At 37.7% G+C, this 21,770-nt stretch overlaps 1 protein-coding gene across 6 annotated transcripts; it reads left to right on the top strand.

Annotated features, from left to right (window-relative positions):
- The first annotated feature begins 11,591 nt into the window (after positions 1-11,591).
- On the top strand, positions 11,592-21,770 carry arfip2a (ADP-ribosylation factor interacting protein 2a). Of its 6 annotated transcripts, none has more exons than XM_079823898.1 (11): positions 11,592-11,760; positions 12,719-12,823; positions 13,112-13,168; positions 14,657-14,765; positions 14,869-14,931; positions 15,975-16,055; positions 16,427-16,539; positions 17,497-17,718; positions 17,851-18,008; positions 20,778-20,952; positions 21,060-21,770. In XM_079823898.1, exons 2-11 carry the CDS (start codon positions 12,728-12,730, stop codon positions 21,213-21,215), a joined length of 1,230 nt encoding a protein of 409 aa, XP_079680024.1. In that variant the 5' UTR covers positions 11,592-11,760; positions 12,719-12,727; the 3' UTR covers positions 21,216-21,770. The 6 variants fall into 6 exon arrangements, with proteins under 6 accessions (XP_079680024.1, XP_079680026.1, XP_079680028.1 ...); XM_079823899.1 differs by having other exon boundaries at positions 11,600-11,760; positions 14,869-14,913; XM_079823900.1 differs by lacking the exon at positions 13,112-13,168 and having other exon boundaries at positions 11,594-11,760.

Here is a 21,770-nt window from a genome sequence, read left to right as displayed (position 1 = left end):
TTCTCAATAACATTTTATACTGCTTCATACGGTTCCCATTCCCAAAGGGGCTCAGAGCAGGGGCTTCAGCAACAGGGTAATGCGAGGGAATGCAGGGTGGTAGTTGGTTTGTCATTGACAAGTAGCCTGGGCTCACAAATTACTTGGGAACCTCAGAACTTTTGTTTATCCTCTGCCCGATAAAGGAAATCATTTTACATGCAGACAGGCAACTAAAACAATGCATTGAGGATGAGGAAAAACAAGACTTTGAGCATATGGAGAGCATGTGGGTGGAAAGTAAAACAAGGCTTGAAGACCAGAAAATGCCTGTGAAACACCTCAAAGATCCAGTGAAATATAAATAAAATAAAAGGTTTTTGATAAGTTTCTCATGTGCAACAAAGCTGCATTTTTTAAATCAAAATCAATTAAAGTAACAACAGTAATATTGTGAAATATTATTACAATTTAAAATGACTGTTACTATTTTAATAAATATGATAGCAAAGCTGACTTTTCAGCATTATTACCTGTCTTCAGTGTCACATGATCCTTCAGATTTGGTGCTCAAGAAATGTTAAGTTTTGCTGCTTAATATTTTTGTGAAAACCATGAAACATTTTTTTTTCAGGATTATTTGATGAATAGAAAGTTATAAAGAAGAGTGTTTATTTGTAATAGAAGAGGTATCATTAATATAGCATGATGTTGGGTGATTTACCATGTAATATTTTAGTACTTGATCTTAAGTGTGAGCAGTAGTAATAGTAATGCTGGTCTTATATGAATTGAGAGGAAAGCTTGGCAAATCTGTGATAAAAACATAATAATGTGGTAAGAAAGGTTAATGTGTTTTGTTCTTGCAAAACTGACAATTAAAGTAGTGTTTTTCTCTCTCACGCTACACTCCAAAACCAAAGGTGTTCTGTTCTTTGTTTAAGCTGAAGAGAAAGCCCAAAATCTGTCACAATCAATGAAAGAGTCTGTTCAGAAAATTGATATGTTGCCTTTGTCTTTAACAGCCCATACATTCGTACAACACCAATGTGTCTTCAAACCCTCCACACCACTGGTGGTCCACAGTGGGTAGCAGTGTTACTGGTATCCTACATGTGCTTCAGGATCATAAGACCACGTTTGATTGCCTTGATATGCATCTGGCAGACCTATAAAGAAGCGCAGATGTGGTTTGTATTGTTTCATTTTAAACCTGGACACCACCACTGCTAGTGTGTACCATATCAAAGGCTGAGGGCACTGGGCCAAGCGCTATTTCTTTTATGCCAATAAACCAATAACGCACATGAAATTTATCAGTTCATGTTAAAGGGAGGAACCCTGTCGTTCTTGTTCTACAGTGTTATTCTAGTGAAATTACAAGAATGTTTCGTTTAAACCAACTTCCTCTCTCACGTCACGATTCCCTACAGAGCTGCGATCCTTCTTTGTTAAGAAGCAGAACCAAGGCTGTCACATCTCTTCAACCCCATGCCAAACATCGCCTGCCTGAGGAGTAATTGATTCTATTCTGTCTCGTTTTTAGAGAAGGTGTTAAATCGGTTTAGCAGACAGAATCCGTGAATGGAATGCAGCAAAGCTTCTCCAGCTATTGCTGACATCCATTACTCCCAAGAGCACATGCCAGCAAAGCACAAATCCTGCTCAGACGGACTGTATGCAGTAGGTGGCAATTTAACTATTACAGTAAGGCTGAACAAATCCTTTGGATGAACTGAGAGAACTAACAGCCAGTTGATGGCTTCAGGGTTTCTGCAAGATATTTGGTCACAATAACTGGTTCTCAAAGCCTTAAGTATAAAACGCTAAGTTGTTTAAATTACAGTATAGCCTATTTTTTGGGCTTTATTTTTTTTTTAAAAACCCGTAATTTTTCTAAATAATAAAGAAAAACAGTCAAGAATTGACACTTGAAAACCTGGATAATCAGTCAGATTCTGGGCCAGACAGGACAGTTTAGCTCACTTTCTATATTTACTGAGATTGAGTGTGAAGAACTTTTATTGGCTAACAAACCTTTTGTGTAATGGGATTGTTCCATGGATATTAAAGGTTCTTCATAAAACTATCAACCTTATTCTCGGGGACGCTACTGTAGAAATGATTATGAGTGTAACTTTCAAAGGAGATAGCAGAAGTAGCAGTAAGCTAGTTAATCCCAGTGGCTATGGAGCGGGGCTAACCGTCAAAGGCGTTTCTTCCTAAAATAATTTCAACTACAATTTAACAAATACTGTAATATGTTTTATATTGTTATTTATTTATTATTGTAAAATGTCACTGCGGAGCTCTGGTGGTACCTGTTGCGCTGTTCGCGACTGTACTAGCTAGATTGCCTTGGTCCAGCAACACATGACAACCCAACCGCATTTCACCTGACTTTGAAACTCATACCCAGGCCCGGTAATGTAGGACTTTAAAGCTCCGACTATAGGCTCTATGTCTGCCTTAAGGTAGACAAGGTTGTGCCCCACCTCCTTTAAAGGGATAGTTCACCCAAAAAGGAAAATTCTGTCATAATTTACTCACCCTCAAGTTGTTCCAAACCTGTATGAGTTTCTTTGTTCTGCTGAACACAAAAGAAGATATTTTGAAGAATGTTTGTAACCAAGCAGATAGAGCAACCATTGACTACTATAGAAGGGGAAAAAATACTATGGTAGTCAATGGTTGCTCTCTCTGCTTGGTTACAAACATTCTTCAAAATATCTTCTTTTGTGTCCAGCAGAACAAAGAAACTCATACAGGTTTGGAACAACTTGAGGGAGAGTAAATGATGACAGCATTTTCATTTTTGGGTGAACTATCCCTTTAACAAAACGCGACGACTTTATTACTATGGAAGTACTGATAAGCCTCTGAGCTTTAGATTGTTAATCACTTCACCGTCCGCAACTGAGTCAAGTAGCTAAATATACTAGTGTAATTTATTTGAGGCCACTTCTTCAGGTCATCCTCCCATCCCTCAATAGTAGAAGGCAGAGGTATGATCAAATTATTCAGTTTGAGGTGTAACAGGTTATGTTCCCACTATAGGCATAATTTGCAGGTGGGACATGTCCCCAACATTTTTTTGCCAGGGTCGATATTGTCCCCGACACTTTTTGAAACATCTTGTGGCACGGATGAACCTACCTAATACAAACAAAAATTCTCCAGTTAACTAGCAGAGCATAATCAGTCCAGCACTAACCGACCCAAGTGATATTTTTTAGGGCATGAGAAGTTCAAAAGACACTCACTATCCCTTAGAAAAACAGCGTGTTTTGAGACTAGATGGCAAAGATAGTGTGAAGTATTTTTCTCTACTTTGAAAATAGGAATAATTTCTCTTTTATGTCCTGTGGAAATGAGATGTCCTCTCTGTGGCTCTCCGAATCTGCATGCAGTCTAGAAAGTGTCTGTGCTCCTATGCCAAACACAACAGCCTAGCGTGATGTAAATCGCATGAGGTGACCGAGGCAAAGGAAGACGCATGTCTGAGCTGTCAGAGCCTGACATTTCCATTAATAGCCTGTCAGGGTGCCTTGCATTCATGGGGAAACTCTCCAAAAGATGGAAATGAAAGATTTCCCAATATCAGAAATACTCCTCCTTGGCCCTTCACAGCAGTTCTATAAATGAACGGTAATGTGGAAAGAGCGATGTAGGATGAGACAAGGAAGGAACTACACCCCTGACGTACCCAGGTAGAGGGTTATAAACTCTTTGTCCACACTAGAACATGTGTTTGGCTTGTTAAAGTCACTTGTGAAAAATGACAAATGCTTATGCAAGTCTCAAGCACTTTATCATGCTAGAAACAATCTTAAAATGGCCCAAAAGGGCAGAACTGGTTCTGCAGGTGTGTAAAGTATAGGTACTTTAAGAGATGTAGCCTTATTCTGGCAGCAATGAATAAACTTGAGCTGGTTATTGGTTTGATTCCCTTGCTGCTGACGTCTTCTTTTTTAAAAAAAATTTTTTAATACTATTTCCTCTTTTCCACTTTTAATGGTAAGTTTAGGATTTAGCAAAAGATAAACTGAAAACTGGTCTTAGACCAGCGCTTGAGAAATAATAAATATTAGATATGTTCACAAAGACTCAAAAAGCACTGAATCTGCAGGGGTCATGGCCTGAAATAAATCAGCAGTAGTGTTGTAATGTCAGTTACCCTGTCAGTTACACAGAGTTGATGATGCTGATGCTGTGAAACTGCGCAAGACAGAAAAGTGTGATATAACACATATAATGTGAGAAAGTTCTCACCCACAGGGTCTTCTCACGTCGTATATCTGTGCATACATTGTCCAGATTAATGATTAGAATGAGATTTAACTGATGCCTAAATCATTTTAAGTTTGTGTAAAACCGGATGATAATTTTTTTAAATCCCCTTTTATGTCATAAATTGAATTTGTTTTCAACATTTTCAAAATCCAAATACTTTCTGTTCTATTCCAGGTTTAAATCGGCTCACAAACATATGGTCTGAGGAAAATTGGTTCCAGTGAAGATTCTGGATGCGACTTTGGCCAAGGTCAGGAGGGAAATAGCAAATAGTGAGCATAGAATGCATTGTAGAATGCATCCTATTTATTACTAACAGGGAAAGTAGAAGGTTGGGTGGTACACACAAAAACAGACACTCTGCATCCAATAAAATGTATTGGCAGCTGAGGAGACATTAAACAGACTAAATGGAAGGTTAAGAGGGTAAATAGCAGAGAAAATGAGCACAAAAAAACATCCTCAATAAGCCGAAGCAGAGGGGAAAAAAGTCCAAGATGGTGGATGAGGATGAGTCAAAAGAAATGTTAATATACCTAAATGAACACTTTATTAAATATATAGCTAAAATAGTTGATTGATACATTTCCAGGCTTCCTTTGCTGTGTTACTTCTCTAAAAGTGTGGTCTGACAGTATTGTGTCCTATAAAATTCTATTAGGATAAGAATCAATTGTGTGCAATCTTAGCGAAGCAGCACAAACAGTTAAAATGCATGGCATTCAGAGCTCAGATTACTGCCTGTAACTTCACAGGACGTGGCCTTTAAATTCCCTGCATCTGCCATTGCGTGCAAGCCATGTCTGCAGACGCTGGGAGCCAACCACAGCTAGTATTCACAGAAACAAAATTAACACTTTGGAGTTTATGCTAACAACCCCAACAGGATTTATGATGCTTAAATCGCTTTTTATACAAATGTGTGGGCTCTTTTTGGTCATCTTTTGATTATCCAGGTAAAATTACCAGGAAGCGTCATAGTGTTACCAGCAGGTTGGTGGAGCTGCTTGTTATTGGATTTTACAAGCTGCTCTCACGACACACAGGGTCAAACAGTGGCAATGGAAACTTTAAATGGAAAGGGTTTTTGATGATGATAATGCAAGTGTTTTTACTATTTAAGTACACCTAAAAATGAGTGATAGTTACCCAAAAATTACAATTCTGTCATCCTTTACACATGCTCATGTGAACAAGTACACTATATTGCCAAAGTATTGGGACACACCTCCAAATCATTGAATTCATGTGTTCCAATCACTTCCATGGCCACAGGTGTATAAAATCAAGCACCTAAGCATGCAGATTGCTTCTACAAATATTTGTGAAAAAATGGGTCGCTCTCAGGAGCTCATTGAATTCATGCATGGTACCGTGATGGGTTGCCACCTGTGCAATAAGTCCATTCGTGATTTTCTCACTAATAAATATTCCACGGTCAACTGTTAGTGGTATTGTAACAAAGTGGAAGCAATGGGGAACAGCAGCAACTCAGCCACGAAGTGTAAGGCCACGTAAAAAGGGTCAGCGCATGCTGAGGTGCACAGTGTTTTTCAGGGGTTGGGCTTGGCCCCTTAGTTCCAGTGAAAGGAACTCTTAATTAGTGATGGGCAGACCGAGGCTTCGTGAAGCACTGAAACAGTTGAAGCAAATGTGCCATATTGTTTCGAAGCTTCGAATCAATCCGACACCCATCTTTACGCCGACATCTAGTGGTCACTTGCATGTATTGATCTGAAATACCTTGACAATGATCCATGTATAAAAATAAAAAAAAATTAAAAAAAAAAAGTTTTTAACATCTGTCTTGTGGTCGTGAAAAATGAACATTAATAAAATAAATAAAGCCAGAATGTGTCACAATTGTTGCATTACATTTTTATTCAAAAATAGGATTTGCTCTGCTGTTGAAGGAGTTAGCTGACTTCTTTTTTTACATATAATTTATCCAGCCTTTGAAAAATCCTCTCACATGGGACACTTGTTGTCCTCTGCACCCTCCAAAATGCCAGGATGAGTGCTCTTCAAATGGTGCATGAAGGCTAGCTGCCTATCACAATACACACATCTCACTTTATTTGGTGTTTCCAAATGGAAATGAGCCCACACCACAGATGTACGGCATCTCTTGTAGTGGACAATAACAAAGATAACTTCCTGATTAACAACATCCTCATGCTGGGAAAATTTTATATAGCCTACACAAATGCAAGTTCTTAAAGGTGTAACCACGATTTTATTAATTTCATAATGAGTTTAACTCTTATACAAAAGTCCTCAAAGTTATGAAAATGCAATCAGTCTTTTTTCCATTATAGAAGAATATGATCTTCAAACAAAACCCTAGCGCCTTTAATGTTTTTTGTTTCTTTTATTATGATTTGCCTGATATATTTTTCTACTGTACTTTCAAGCACCTGATCTGTGCTGTGCTCTTTGTCACTATCTAACATATGAATGTGTCACTATATCTATCCTATCTGTCACTGTCTATACCTATCAGTCAATATATCTCATTTAAATCTAGCCTAAATAGCCTATCTAACCAAAGCGCACTATAAAATCTCACTTATATCACAAAATCACTGCTATCACAAAATCTCTCTCCTCTCACAAAAACCCACGAGGTGAAGATGGATTTACTTTACTTTTAAACTTTGTGGGGAATTAGGTTTAAACAGATGTGTGACTGTGTGGTTTGTTCCCGCCCCCTTTAATCAACGCAGTTTCGACAGGCGCCACCTGATGAAACACTTCGAAGCTTCATTTAGCCATAGTCACGTGACATGGGTGTTTCGAATCACAGTTCGGAGCAGTGTTTCGAAACATCTGCGCTTCGGGATCTCGGCAAAGCGCCGGAACGTCAGTTTCGCGTCAGCCATCCCTACTCTTAATGCTTCAGCATACCAAGATATTTTGGACAATTTCATGCTCTCAAATTTGTGGGAACAGTTTGGGGATGGCCCCTTCCTGTTCCAACATGACTGCGCACCAGTACACAAGCGAGTTTGGTGTGGAGGACTGGCCTGCACAGTCCTGACATCAACCTGATAGAACACCTTTGAGAGGAATTAGAGCGGAGACTGCGAGCCAGGCCTTCTCGTCCAACATCAGTGCCTGACCTTACAAATGTGCAATGATCATAAATTCCCATAAAAACCCTCCTAAACCTTGTGGAAAGCCTTCCCAGAAGAGTTGAAGCTGTTATCGATGCAAAGGGTGGGCCAACTCCATATTAAACCCTACGGATTAAGAATGGGATGCCATTAAAGTTCATGTGCATGTACAGGCAGACATCTCAAAACTATTGGCAATATATAATATATAAAATATGTGAATATGGAATAATTCTGTGATAAAGTTTACAACATGCAAGCTTATATAGGGCTGTGGGTGGCATTTCTTCCGAAACAACCACAAAATCAAGCAAAAACATGTTAATTGCTTTAGGTAAACAAGCAAGAGACAATGGTTTTCTGGTCACAAACCATTTTCCCAAGTGAAAGTCTGAGCGGTTTCTTGGTATACCTCTAGTCCCAGACTAGAAATTAGGGAGGAAAGTATAACTTTTTCAAAATACCAGTCTATGATAGTGAGCTTTGCAATTTCATCCCTGTTTTTTTTTTTGTTGCAGAAACTGTAGTTCAGGTCTTTACAGAGACTCAAGAGAATAGAAAGTACAGAGAAAAAGATAAAAAGACACACTAAGAAAATAATCTGTCGTCTTCCATTGAGCCAAAACTAATTTCATTAATATTCAAAAGAAGCTGTATACATAAACAAAGTATTTCTGCCAGAGAGCATGTAATATTCACATCGAGGAAAACTCTTCCATAGACATGTGGAACTATAGCTGTATAATGTAGCCTATAATGTAGTGCATTTATATTTTTTTGCATTCAAACTGTTCCACCATGTCAGTATAATATGTTAAATAGGCAGAAGTTGTTCTTACAGAATTTACTTTTTTGGTTTCTTAGAATTATCATTGGGAAAAAATGCACTACATAGAACTGAAAAAACAATATTGTTTATCAGTTATGAAAAGCCAAAACACTCAACAGTTTCTGGAACGTCACTATACTTTTTCATAATTTCCTTGTCAAATGATCCCAACTTCCCAGCATAAACTCGTTCAGCTGTGGTTCTTCCTCACCATAGCTATAACTCTTGCTAATTCCAGCTGGATTAAACAGTGCCTGAAATCCACCCAATTTAGCCCTGAAATATAGTTGCTTAATGGATGATAGGCGACATGGAAAATAACATCACTGTCATTTTTTGCCAAGATCTGAAAAAGAGAACGGTTGCTCTGAGAACTGCTTTACTCTTCAAATATCAAAGTGATCTTTCCTCTTATGAGAATTTGCAAGCTGGAAAATCAACATTGGTTATTAATACAGCTACTATAGGCTCAGTTTAAGGTGAGATTGCTTAGGAAAATCTTTTGGTTTTGGGATTTATTTAATTTAATTTCATTTCATTTTTAGTTTTAGTTTTATTCGAAAGAGCTGCTGAAAACGTATCTTCGTATGTTCCACATGCAGGGAGGGAAAAAACAACATACAGGTTTGGGTGAGTAAATGATAACTGTTCCTTTAAACATGTTGCGCTGACTTATAAGGATTACGTTGTTGTTTCTCTCTTTTCACCTTGTGTTTTCAGGGAGAGGTTTAGTGTTTGATGTTCACAGTCACGCATATTATGGATCCATAACAGTGACGAATTGCACTCAGCTTGATTCAACAGCAAGCAGGAAGAAAAAAGGTTGACAGTTTGTTTGAAACGGCACATTACAAAAAACTATAAAAGGACCAGGTCCATATGCTACACGGTGTAAACACGGAGCAATGTTTGTAATTATTTTGCTTGGGAATAATGACATAGCTGGTAAGACATCTAGAGCATGGTGTGTTGCCATGTTTTCTTTCTTGCTTTTCTTTGAGGTCCTTGTCTCTGTGCCTTGATTGCAGTCGAGGAACTCAGAAAGGGCTGTGTGAGGAGGAACCGCTGGCCAACATCTGGAGGCGCATTTAATGATCATTAAAAGCGTGACGGGATATTTACTGAATGGGAGGAATGGAGTGGGAAGCTGCAGAGCTTTCGAAGGCACGGAATGGTTCGGTAATGTATGTCCTTGCAAAGGATTCTAACATGGAGAACTTAAATTTAACAGGCCTTGTTTTCAGTTTATGTGTACCAGTAAACTTGCATCCAAATACGTCCACTGTGGGTGGCTGTTTTGGTCTGCCTCATTGTCAAATTTAACCTAAGGTTCCCAGACTAAAACATGCTCTAAACAGAAGGCTTGTGGCATAGACACTACTTCAATAAGGTATGTTTTTTTGGAATTACAACCTAATTGCAATTACATTAAACCTTGTGTTTTTTTCCTTGTTGGCCCCAGGTGAACCCAGCAGCAAAGATCTTGTTTAAAGTCAAGATAAACATCAAGTTGATATAGATATTGGTATAAAATATTTAATGGATTGCCAATTCCCGTACATAACACTTTATTTTACAGCGTCCTTGTTACACATGTAGCTATATTACTATAAATGGTGCATAATTATATGCAAATTATAAACCACACTCTAAACCTAACTCTATAGTAAGTACAGTTCATTCTTATTACTCAGTACTTAAATGTATTTACACTGTAACATGGACACTTTAAAATAAAGGGTTACACTTTTAAGGTGTCATTGTAACAGTGAAATTATATATTTAAGTACTGAGTAATTTTACAACATGTACTTACTATAGGGTCAGGGTAGGATTTGGATGAGGGTTTGTTGCAAGCATTTATGCATAATTTGCTGTTATTACTATGGTAAGTACATGTAACATATGTAACAAGGACACTGTAAAATAAAGTGTTACCAAATTTTACCCAAAATCCAGCTATAAGGGAAATTTCCGGCTTTCATTTTCCGTTTTCGGCTACTTTTCTTTGGCAGACACAGAGGACTTTGCTTTTTCAATGCAAGAGGGCCAAATACCTGTTTTTTAACTTTAACCATGTTTTTTTTAGGCGCACACAAGAATGTGGAGGTCAAAGGTTAAAAGTCAAAGGATGTTCATTTGAACGGTCAAGCAAAAGCACACTTTTCCAATTTTTCACTTCCTCCACATGCTTGATGCATATTGGCTTGCAAAGGTGAAGCATGTGAGGCGTATCAAACACCAACTAACATCCATCCCCTTCTTCCGGCTTAAGCTTGGCCTCTAAATGGTATTCTTTGTGAGACTTCTGAGATTTGTCTATTGGGGAAAAAACTGATAAATAATAATAAAATGATGAAAAGTATTAAAAAAGACTGATTTATATAAACATTTCAAAGTATCTGAGACATGCAGTCTCTATGCAATGCATGATCAAATATACACTTGCTTCTGGACTTGGCTTAATTGATTAGTATGGGGATATGAGAATCACAAAAATAGACATTTATCTGAACTCCAACCTTGGTTTGACCCATCAATATTCATGTGTTCTAGTCTGCAAGCCTCAAAGATTGTTGCCTTAATGATCTGCGTAGATATTATGATATATTCTCTTCCGGTAAAATGTCTGCCCTATAGCCTTAATAACATTTATATGAGTCAGAACAAAAATGTGGGCTATTCATTTTTGCACTGATCTAAGTAATCAGCTTTTGAGATTTTCAGCTTTGATCTGATTAGCAGAGAGACTTAGACGCATGTTGATCTTCACGCTTGCATAGACACATGCATATGCATAGACTTTACATAGAAATGAATGCAAGCTTTGTTGGCCCAATGTATAAAGCAAAATCAAATGTAAAGCTGTAAAAACAATGTTTAATTTTTTTTCTTTGTGGTACCATATTAAGTAACTGGTTTAGTTTAAGTCAAAATTATTATTTTTATGACTGAATCAGAGTAAATGGTACAAAACAAATAGAGCCTACATTTAATGTGGGTGTGTATAGGCATATATATTAATTTGCATAATTAATGAGACAGGATGCTTTTAGTTAGTTACAGCAGGAACGGGTTAACAATTGCACTATTGTGAGCCGTCGCAATGATGCTTTCATTCCCAAAGTGATACTGACACCTCCTGGTCATACTGAGTATAGCAGAAAACCTCTATTTATCTCTCATTCCTTTTTACAGAAAGCTGGTATCACATTTAACCTCAGAAATTATTTTTATTTGGATTGTATTCTGTGTAAAATATACATATATAACGATACACTACTGTTTACGCTCCAATACAATGCCGTTAGTATGTATCGCATCGACGCTACTACAGTAACCCTGAAGAATTTCATATCGTCACTTCCGTTTGCAGGACGGAGAGGATTTGCGTTACCGAGCGACCAAGAGGATTGACAGAGCAGCCTGTGGAGATTATTTGCCCTCCAGACATCTATTAAAACACACACATCGCATTTTGGCCATGGAATAATCTTAAATGTGGTCCGTGTGGTTCGGTTCAGCGGTTAAGACGGCATACAGGTTAGTAAAGCAGCGTCGGATAGATCGCATAGGTCAAGCATCCTTTTCTCTCCCGGTGTGACACGTAGCCGTGCGGCGGCGGCGACGAGAAGAGAACGCTTGACCTGCTCCGGCTGAATCGCGTCATGGCATCTATTCACGCCACATTGTAGTATAAAGTATAATCCATCCCTTCCCCCTTTCAATCGCTTCCTTTCCCTATCTCATACATATTTTTTTGTATTGGCCCCCGGATTATTGCTTCTAGACTGGCCTATATTCATGCATTGTATATAATATTGGTTTTCTAATAAAAAGTCAATTGTATGTTGTGTATTTATCACTCTTTTATTTATACTTTTACATTATATTATACGTTATGCATATTTATATTTCAACACATGCTTCACTAAGACAATTGGTTTTATATTGTATCTGTAATGTATATTATTGTCTGTCTGTCTTCATCATTTACATCTATCTATCTATCTATCTATCTATCTATCTATCTATCTATCTATCTATCTATCTATCTATCTATCTATCTATCTATCTATCTATCTATCTATCTGATAGATCTACTGGTCTGTCTGTCTGTCTGTCTGTCTGTCTGTCTGTCATCTATCTATCTATCTATCTATCTATCTATCTATCTATCTATCTATCTATCTATCTATCTATCTATCTATCTATCTATCTATCTATCTATCTATCTGTCTGTCTGTCTGTCTGTCTGTCTATCTATCTACTGGTCTGTCTGTCATCTATCTACTGGTCTGTCTGTCATCTATCTATCTATCCATCTATCCATCTATCTATCTATCTATCTATCTGTCTGTCTGTCTGTCTGTCTGTCTGTCTGTCTACCTGATAGATCTACCGGTCTGTCTGAGTGTCTGACTGTCTGTCATCCGTCTGACTGTCTATCTGTCTGTCTGATTATCGGCTTATCTGCATTGTGTCTTTTTTTTGTGTGTAGATTTCCATCATGACAGACAGTATTTTGAGCAAAGCCGCCACTATGGAAATACCCATCAACAGCAACGGGGACACCAGGACGGCAGAGGATGACAGTCTTGAGCAGGTGTGTATCCACTGTCAATCCAACCTAGTAATTTCAGGCCCGGCTGCTCAGTTACGTCATGAACTACACCTTATTGTGATGTGACGTCCGGTTTCTGTGGAAATTGTGTGGCAGGTTCTGATGGGCCTTCAACAGTTGAAGAGGCTTAATCACACATTAATGAGCCATTGTAAATATGACACTGTTCATTTCAGTTGTGCTTGGTTATTTCAGCACCTTTGTCTTAATGTATCTGTTTCACCATCTTTTTGACACTGTCTTCACATTTTATGTTTTTTCATGTCACAGGGTGCACAGATTGGTGGGAGCTTAGATGAAATTGTAGGCACTCTGCCAGTGTCCATGGTGAGGGAGAGTTTGTAGGTGTCCCCGTATGTTGGAGCCCCATTCCCTTTGATTTAGTGTGGTCGATGGTTTGCATAGTTGCACACATAGTATTCATTGCATTATCATGGGGCTTGGGCAAATGTTGGTGCAGGATTTATCACAAATGGGAGCTGTTTACTAGTCAGAGAAGTCAAGTAGAGACATGGAAAGCAGTCATGCAAATATCTTTATTTGCATGTGTTTTATAGCGACTTTTGATTTTTTTATTCTTCTTAATTCTCAGGGATTCTCCTGAACTATAGATGTCTGGTTAATCAATATATTTATCAACTAACTTGTTGAATTTCCACATTTTTGAGGGTTTTTATAAAAGTTTTAAGGAGATGGTTAGAATTTTGTATTAATATGAAGCCATTTTTTTTTTTAGAAATAAACTTCTGTTTGTATTTAAACTTGTGTTTGTATTTAAGCACTATATTTAAAGTTTTTTAGTATATATATATATATATATATATATATATATATATATATATATATATATATATATATATATATATATATATCTCAAACCAATAATATATACAGTCAAACCAAAAATTATTCAGACACCAGATATAATTTATTACTAGTGGGTGCAAGACACTATAGTTAATTTATGTGAGGATGGCAAAATAAAGTAAACTGACATATTCATACAGTGGACTACCAGTAAAATTGATAAATTTGGGACCAAAATTATTCAGACACTTTGACCTGATCATGTTTTGCTTAAGTGTTTTTTCTTTAATTGCTAATGCGACCCTTTACACCACAGACTGAACAAAATGAAGCATTGCTTGGTCATTGGTTGACTTAAATTGCTATTATCTAATTGTGTACTTAAATTTAACAGCTGATTAGTTGATTTTAATAAATTACATAGCTTTCTATCAAAGTTATCTGACATTTATAAAGATGAATTTGTTCTGACACAGTTTAACTCTGAGTTCTTGTCATATTTTATTACCATTTTCTAAACTATAGCGAATAAACTATGATAATTTGAGAAAATGTTGGTGTCTGAATACATTTTGTTTTGACTGTATATATATTGCTTTTTCCTGTCATCATCCTATTGTTATTGTTAACTAAAACTATTAAAATAATTTTTGATAATTTAACAAAGCTAAGATAAATTAAATATAAATATTTAATGAAAAACTTTAACCTAAATAAACATCAACGAAAATATAGAAATATTGCCTTAGCAACTAAGTACTGAGCTAAAAAAGCTGAAGTAATATAAAAAAAACAAAACAAATATAAAGTTGCTATGCTGAGCTAATCTAATTTACATAAATACTATTATATTCCGTGAATAATACTAAAATAGCACTGCTCCATCCACTCTTTTGATACCCACTTGTGTTTTTCCCCCACCTAGTGTGCACAGTTTGTACTAAATGTCTTTTTGTCTCTGTATTGTAGATTTTAATATACTGTCAAATTAAATCCCATCACATCTAGGACTTACAGCAGGTGATGGTGTCTGGACCGAACCTGAATGAAACCAGCATTGTGTCTGGAGGCTACGGAGGGGCAGCAGAGGGCATCATACCCACCAGTTCCATCAAAGGTAAAGAGCACTTGAATAGCTCAAAATGGTGTCCGAATCTTGATTTGAAGCAGCATCTGAGTCATGTGGATCATCTTACATCTCTGCTGACGTATATGTTTAGGACCAGCCGTCCGTTTCAACCCGGAGTATTTTGACAGAAGATGTGGTAACGCGCCAAAACCAGGTGTCTGTGTATGCATGCTAACTTGACAGAAGATCTTTTTTTAGAATGACTACAGCTTCCTCTCTCTCTCCCTCAGTGTAAAATGTGTTTGTCAGCATTTTAACAGCAAGCATTTGGCTCTTTTCTACAGGGTGATGAGGACCGTCGCATGGTGTATGCATGTTTGCATATGCAACACAAACCCCTCTTTTGTTTTAAATTGACCATAAACATATGTTTTGTAATAAAAAATGTTGTGAGCGGAATGTGTTTGAACTGTGGAATACGCAGTAATTTTTTCAATGGTGTTTCTTTATGCTCAGTAACATGGTTGGCCTTAACCCATTAACATGGCACTGAAACACATGCCAGAGTACCAAACCTAACTGACACTATCTGTGGCGGTCCATAAGGAGTTTTATCCATTCTGATTGGTCAGTTTACTAATCAGAGCAGCCTTTTGTTATTTGCAACGTCTGGCATTCGTGAAATAATATGAATAGTTCAAAATTAATTTAATTAATTTAAAATTGGCAACAACTTTTATTTATATATATATATATATATATATATATATATATATATATATCTATATAGATATTCATTTTAATTACTGCAAATTATTGAATACATTTCTTATGACCGCCACTATACACAGTCAGTCCTTTAGCAGCAATCTTGTTTGTCATTCATTTTCATCCTCTTCTTCCACCTTTTATCACCTTACCTTTGTATAAAGATATAATTTTACTTTATTTTGGTCACCTTGCCCTTATAAACCTCTTAACCTTCACCTTTAATCATTTAACTCTTCATTTCTGTGCATAACTCATCATAATCTTCAATATTATCATTGTTTATGTACATTTTGATAATACCATCTATGAAATTATGCATTTTATTGTCTACTGTAATCTCAACTACAACACAGTTAATGTTACAGTTATTGTTACTCATCCCTATTACCCAAAACACTTAATGTCGCAATTTCCCTAATAGTCTTTCACTTAAACTACATCTCCATCCCATTCCTCCACCCGTCCACTGTTATTCATTCATTTCAGACATCCGCTCCAAATCCAGGGGTATCACTCCCAGCCATTCAGCCGCCAGTCGGATAGCAAACCAGCCAGGACATTACCCAGGTATCCCAGGGCCTCCTCACCCTTTCCTGCCACTGGCAGACACATTTTTCTTTCAGCCCTTAATTATCAGTCATTACTCATTTTCTGTCATCACACCTTTTATTCTCGCCCCTATTCATTTGTCAGTCTCAGGAATAAACGATGATTGGTTATATGTGAAGATATGAAGTCTCTAGTCTGATAATGGTGCATTGTAGTAACATTCTTTCTCTGTATTCATATTGTGACTACATGATATGTCTGTAAAGTCAATACCTTATAGACACAACTGGGTTGTGGAATCATATCCAAAGATGTCCACTTTGAAATGATATTGTATTTTGGGGTATGGCCCCCTATTTATAGTAAGTACCTGCATTTTCTACTCTCAGCTCCCAGCATGCACCACAGCAACAGCAACCCAATGATGTCAGAGGAGGCCACAAGAGGAGTAGCTGTAGAGAAATTTGACAGCGTGAAAAAGTGGAGCATTAACACTTACAAGGTACAAAACCTACCGCATGGAAATGGTATTTTAATGTTTTATTATGCCTGATTTAAGTCCCTAATGCTCACCAAGGCTGCATTTTAGGAAAAATACAATAAAAACCATCACAGAGAGGCAGAAAATCCCTCTCCAGAACATTCACATTCACCGTTCCCTGCTGGTGGAACGACCTTCCCACCTCCATCCGAATTGCAGAATAAATGACAGCATTCAAACGACAGCTGAAAACTCGCCTCTTCCGCGAGCACTTAACCTTATCTTAAAATAAAAATAAAAAACTTTCCTTTACCTTATTTTCCTTCTATTTTCCTCTACTTCTTCCCTGCCCTAGTGTATGATGCTCTGTGCGATGTCCAAACTTAGTACTTCAGGCACTTTCTGTGTTTCGCTGCCTCCTCATAACGGCATCGCTTCCTGTACTCCTCAGTTGTAAGTCGCTTTGGATAAAAGCGTCTGCTAAATGCATAAATGTAAAAACAGCAATTCATAATGTTGCAATTTTAACCATGCATCGCCTATTAATAACATCATACCAGTGTTACCCTTGATTTCCATATTTATTTTATTTTGTGGAAACCCTGCTTCATACTACAGTAACATTAATACATTACATTAGCTTGTCCATGAATATGATTTCTGCCTGAGACCCGTCGAATTCTTTTCCACCGGCTGTAGAAGTGAAGACAACAACTCCCATGGTTCCGTGAAATCAAGGCATCATCAAGCTACGCCTTTGTTTCGAATAAGCGACCTCTAGCGGCGAAAATTACATGCATTAGTGCATTTAGTGAATTGAAAATTCAAAAGAACAGCAATTATTTGACTTTGACAATGTTTTTACTGTCACTTTTTGATCAATTTAATGTGTGCTTGCTAAATAAAATTTAGTATGAAAATGTAAGGTAAAGCCATAATAGGATTAATTTGTATCTCTTTCTGCCCTCTCTTCATCAGTGTACAAAACAGATGTTTTCGGAGCGCTTCGGCCGTGGCACGAAGACGGTGGACCTGGAGCTTGATGCTCAGATCGATGTGCTAAGAGAGACTAAGCTGAAGTACGAGCGTATTCTGAGACTAGCACGTGAGCTCACCAACCACTTCTACAACATGGTGCAGACTCAGCAGGCGCTTGGGGACACTTTCGCTGATCTTAGCCAGAAATCCCCAGAATTACAGGTACTATTTATTTTTGTGTCCCCTGCTCTGCCTGCAGGTGTTGGGCCAATTTATATTTAGTTCTATATTATTACTGAATCTTACCTTACTATAGTGTCTGATTTGCCTTAACCTAAAATGAATCCCTTGCAGGATGAGTTTGGCTATAATGCAGAGACACAAAGACTGCTATGCAAGAATGGAGAGACGCTCCTGGGTGCCATCAATTTCTTTGTGTCCAGCATTAATACACTAGTCAACAAAACCATGGAGGACACACTCATGACCATCAAGATGTATGAGAATGCAAGGTAACCGAACTTTGATGTTAATGAGTTACATGTTAAATGAGTGAATGCGTTATTTGCTGCTTATTCCAACTGCTAAAAAGCAAATTAAATACATGGTATATAGATTGTGTAATCAAATGTATCAACATTTCCTGAGAAACCCCCCTAAATGAAGGTATTGTGGAAGACAGGTATTGAATAGACGTTACAAAATGGGACATTAGACGTCAATGTATAGCTTTATTTCCTCATCATTGAAGATGCGCATATTACTGGATCCAGTACACAGGAATTCATTTTGCAATCGAGTTTGTCAGTCAATTCAGATTCTCGCCTTTGCGTCATGTCTTGCTCTTAGTTTTTTTTCTTGCATCATAAACATCACATTTTAAGCCAACCTGTCAGCCTTAAAGGGATAGTTCACCTAAAGATGAAATTTCTTTCATTATTACTCACCCTCATGTCGTTCCAAACCCGTAAGACCTTCATTCATCTTCGGAACACAAATTAAGATCTTTTTGATAAAATCCAAGAGGTTTCTGTACCACAGATCATTACAACTTTCAAGGCTCAGAAAGGTAGTAAAGTTACCAGCTAAAATTCGCATTCCCGGGGCTAAATATCCCATAATTCATCCTTCGCCGCAAGTTTGATTGACAGGCGATCTGACCAATCACATCGAAGAATCTGCCGTTTTGTCCGACAAAGCAGTCAGGAGAGTTAGTAGATTAACGTTGGTGGACTTGAACTTGAAAAAACGGTGTGTACTGACGTCTTTCTGCGGTTGTAACAACATTTCTTTTAGTGTTCATTCATGTTTATTTCGTGCTTATCAATGAACTAGAAGAAAGAGATGATCGGTTCACGAGCAGCTTTAACTGAGGCGCTACAGCGATCACGACACATTAAAGAGCCACAAAACACTATTTATTGTTTAAATTTCTTTAAAAAAAAAAAAATTCAAAGTTGAGACTGTTTCATATCAAAAGTAATTTGCTCTGTCCTGTCTGTCGGTGTGTTGTCAGTGTCCTCTTTGCTCCGCGATGTATTTTCTCTACGTGAAAACGTGTGTGGTGTGAGAGCGCCATGGCTTGTCGGACATAGCAACAGTAACTAAAGGGGGCAGGTCTTTGCGAACGTTCAATTTGGGTCGCTTCAACCCGCGGACAGTGTTAAAGTAGAACAATTCCGTGGGAAAACCACAGACTTGGCAACACTGGTCATCAGCCAATCAAGTTTTGACGTGTAGTGATAGAGCGCCCCAGAGGCCCAGCGATGTGTCTCCGCTGATGTCATCAGCTGTTTGAACTTTTGGCGGGATGTGAGAGATCTAAGTGAAATAAGCTATGGCTGCTGCGAATGACGGGCTGCGTTCTAATGAGTTTCGTGTGCATCCTGATGTCAAGCCGGTAGCTGACAAGCGGTGTTTTTTCTGTGTTTCTTTTGATGTTCTTGTTGGTCTGTGTTTTTGTTTAGTCTGTTTAAGAGTATTTGTGCCAGTGAGTTGATTTTGATTCATTTCACCAGTTGCCTAAACGGTGAGTGCAGTGGTATCAATAAATAGTTAAATTGCCTTTTTGTCTCGCGTGTCCTTTTATGTTGCCCCTGACTGAAACCTCACGGTACGCTACTGCCTTTCTGGGCCTTGAAAGTTGCAATGACAATTCTGCCTATGTGCGGTTCAGAAACCTCTCGGATTTCATAAAAAAATACTTTCATTTGTGTTCATCCAAAGATGAACGAAGGTCTTATGGGTTTGGAACAACATGAGGGTGAGTAAATAATGACAGAATTTTCATTTTTGGGTGAACTAACCCTTCAAAGGATCAGTTCACTTCAAAATGAACATTTCCTGATAATTTACTCACCCCCATCTCATCCAAGATGTTCATGTCTTTCTTTCTTCAGTCAAAGTTTTTCGAGGAAAACATTCCAGGATTTTTCTCCACATAATGGACTTCAATGGCAACCAACGGGTTGAAGGTCCAGATCAATTCAGTTTCAAAGGGCTTCAGAGGTCTCTGCCCGATCCCAGCCGAGGAATAGGATCTTATCTATGGCATTTGATTTAGTCTTTGCACGTTCGTTTTAACACTGGGTCAGTACTTCCACCTATATCACATGTGACCTTTCCGACGTTAAACGCTGTGAAGGAGCACAACACCGAAGTCGAGCATTTGTGGTTAAAAAGTATCTCAATTTAAAAAAAATTAAGAAAATGACTGACCGTTTTGCTTGATAACATCCTATTCCTTGGCTAGGATCGTGCAGAGCCTCTGAAGCCCTTTGAAACTGCATCGATTTGGACCTTCAATGGTTGTTTGCCATTGAAGTCCATTATGAAGCATGTGTCAGGAAATTTTCATTTTGAAGTGAACTAATCCTTCAAATGTGTTATGTTTTTGTACAATTAATTTGCTAAATTAAAGGGATAGTTCACCCCAAATTCTGTCATAATTTTCTTACCCTCACTTCTGTTATTCCAAACCTTAAAAAGACGTTCTTTCTTCTGTGGAACATATTTTGAGAAATTTCTTAGTGTTTGGTGTTCACACAATGGAAGTCCAAAGCGGTTTTATACATACAGGTTTGGAACAACATGATGGTGATTAAATGATGACAGAATTTCTTATTGACACCTCTAGTTATGATATGAAGGGATTCACAGCCTGTTCTTCTAGGAGGTTTCCTGGAATTTTGTTTTTTTATTTATTTATTTTTAGCCTAGGATTAGTTATGTAGATTCACTGAACCAGTTAATACTAGTGAATAATGATGTTTTCATTTTAGACTGGAATTCGATGCCTATAGGGCGGACCTGGAGGAGTTGAGCACAGGTCCGCGGGACGCTGCAGCCATGGTGCGCATTGAGATGGCTCAACAGCAGTACCAGATCCACAAAGACAAGTATGAACGACTGCGCAGTGATGTTACCATCAAAATCAAGTTCTTGGATGAGAATAAGGTACCATGTTGAAATCCCTGGGGTTCACATGTTGTGTTTCATACGTCAGAGTTATCCCCATGCTTTTGTTGTAGGTTCAATTTTAATCATTATATGTTGATTTCCAGGTAAAGGTGATGCACAAACAGCTCCTACTGTTTCATAATGCTATCTCGGCATATTTCGCTGGAAATCAGCAGCAGCTGGAACAGACTCTGAGACAGTTCAACGTCAAGTTGAAGCCACCGGGTTCTGACAAGCCGTCGTGGCTTGAGGAACAGTGATGTAAAAGAGACACTCAAACATGGAAACCTGAAAATGAATGGATGGGGACGTAAAGAGACGCATTATATGTGTTTGAATGAATGAAGTGGATGTTTTATGTTGCCAAACCCTGGAAAATGCCCGTTTTATTTAAAGCCAGAAAATCTCCAGATAAATAATATTCATTTTAACTAATCGTTGTTACGTTTTACAGCTGCCTTAACTTACTTTTAGTATCGTATGGGATGTTCAAAGTAAAATGACTTTCTGTAAAAACAATCACATTTAATGAGGCATTCATAGTCACACTCGCTGTTCCCTATCCAGTGAGCTCCTCCCAGGCCCGTTTATATATTTTGTTTTATCTTGATAGAATAGAGCTGAAAGGAATGAATGTTGTGCTTGTATGTTTGTTTTTAACATAAGGTAATTCGGGGGAGGATTACGTCAAGGTATAAGAGTAAAAAATAGCTCACGGTATGTGTTATGAGAAGGTTAATAATATATTTATATTTATGTAAATTGTGAAGTCCCACATATGAAATTAAAACACATTTTAAGACGATAGAATCTAA

This window comes from Gobio gobio, assembly GCF_949357685.1.
Source record: "Gobio gobio genome assembly, chromosome: 8".
Classification (NCBI taxonomy): domain Eukaryota; kingdom Metazoa; phylum Chordata; class Actinopteri; order Cypriniformes; family Gobionidae; genus Gobio; species Gobio gobio.
This window is presented reverse-complemented; position numbering and strand designations above follow the sequence as displayed.

Excerpts from the sequence above, each read along its gene's own strand:
- arfip2a (XM_079823898.1), top strand. The coding sequence starts at position 12,728 with ATGACAGACAGTATTTTGAGCAAAGCCGCCACTATGGAAATACCCATC. Across the intron at positions 12,824-13,111 it reads AGGATGACAGTCTTGAGCAG|GGTGCACAGATTGGTGGGAG; the intron begins GTGTGTATCCAC and ends TTCATGTCACAG. Across the intron at positions 17,719-17,850 it reads AGAAATCCCCAGAATTACAG|GATGAGTTTGGCTATAATGC; the intron begins GTACTATTTATT and ends AATCCCTTGCAG.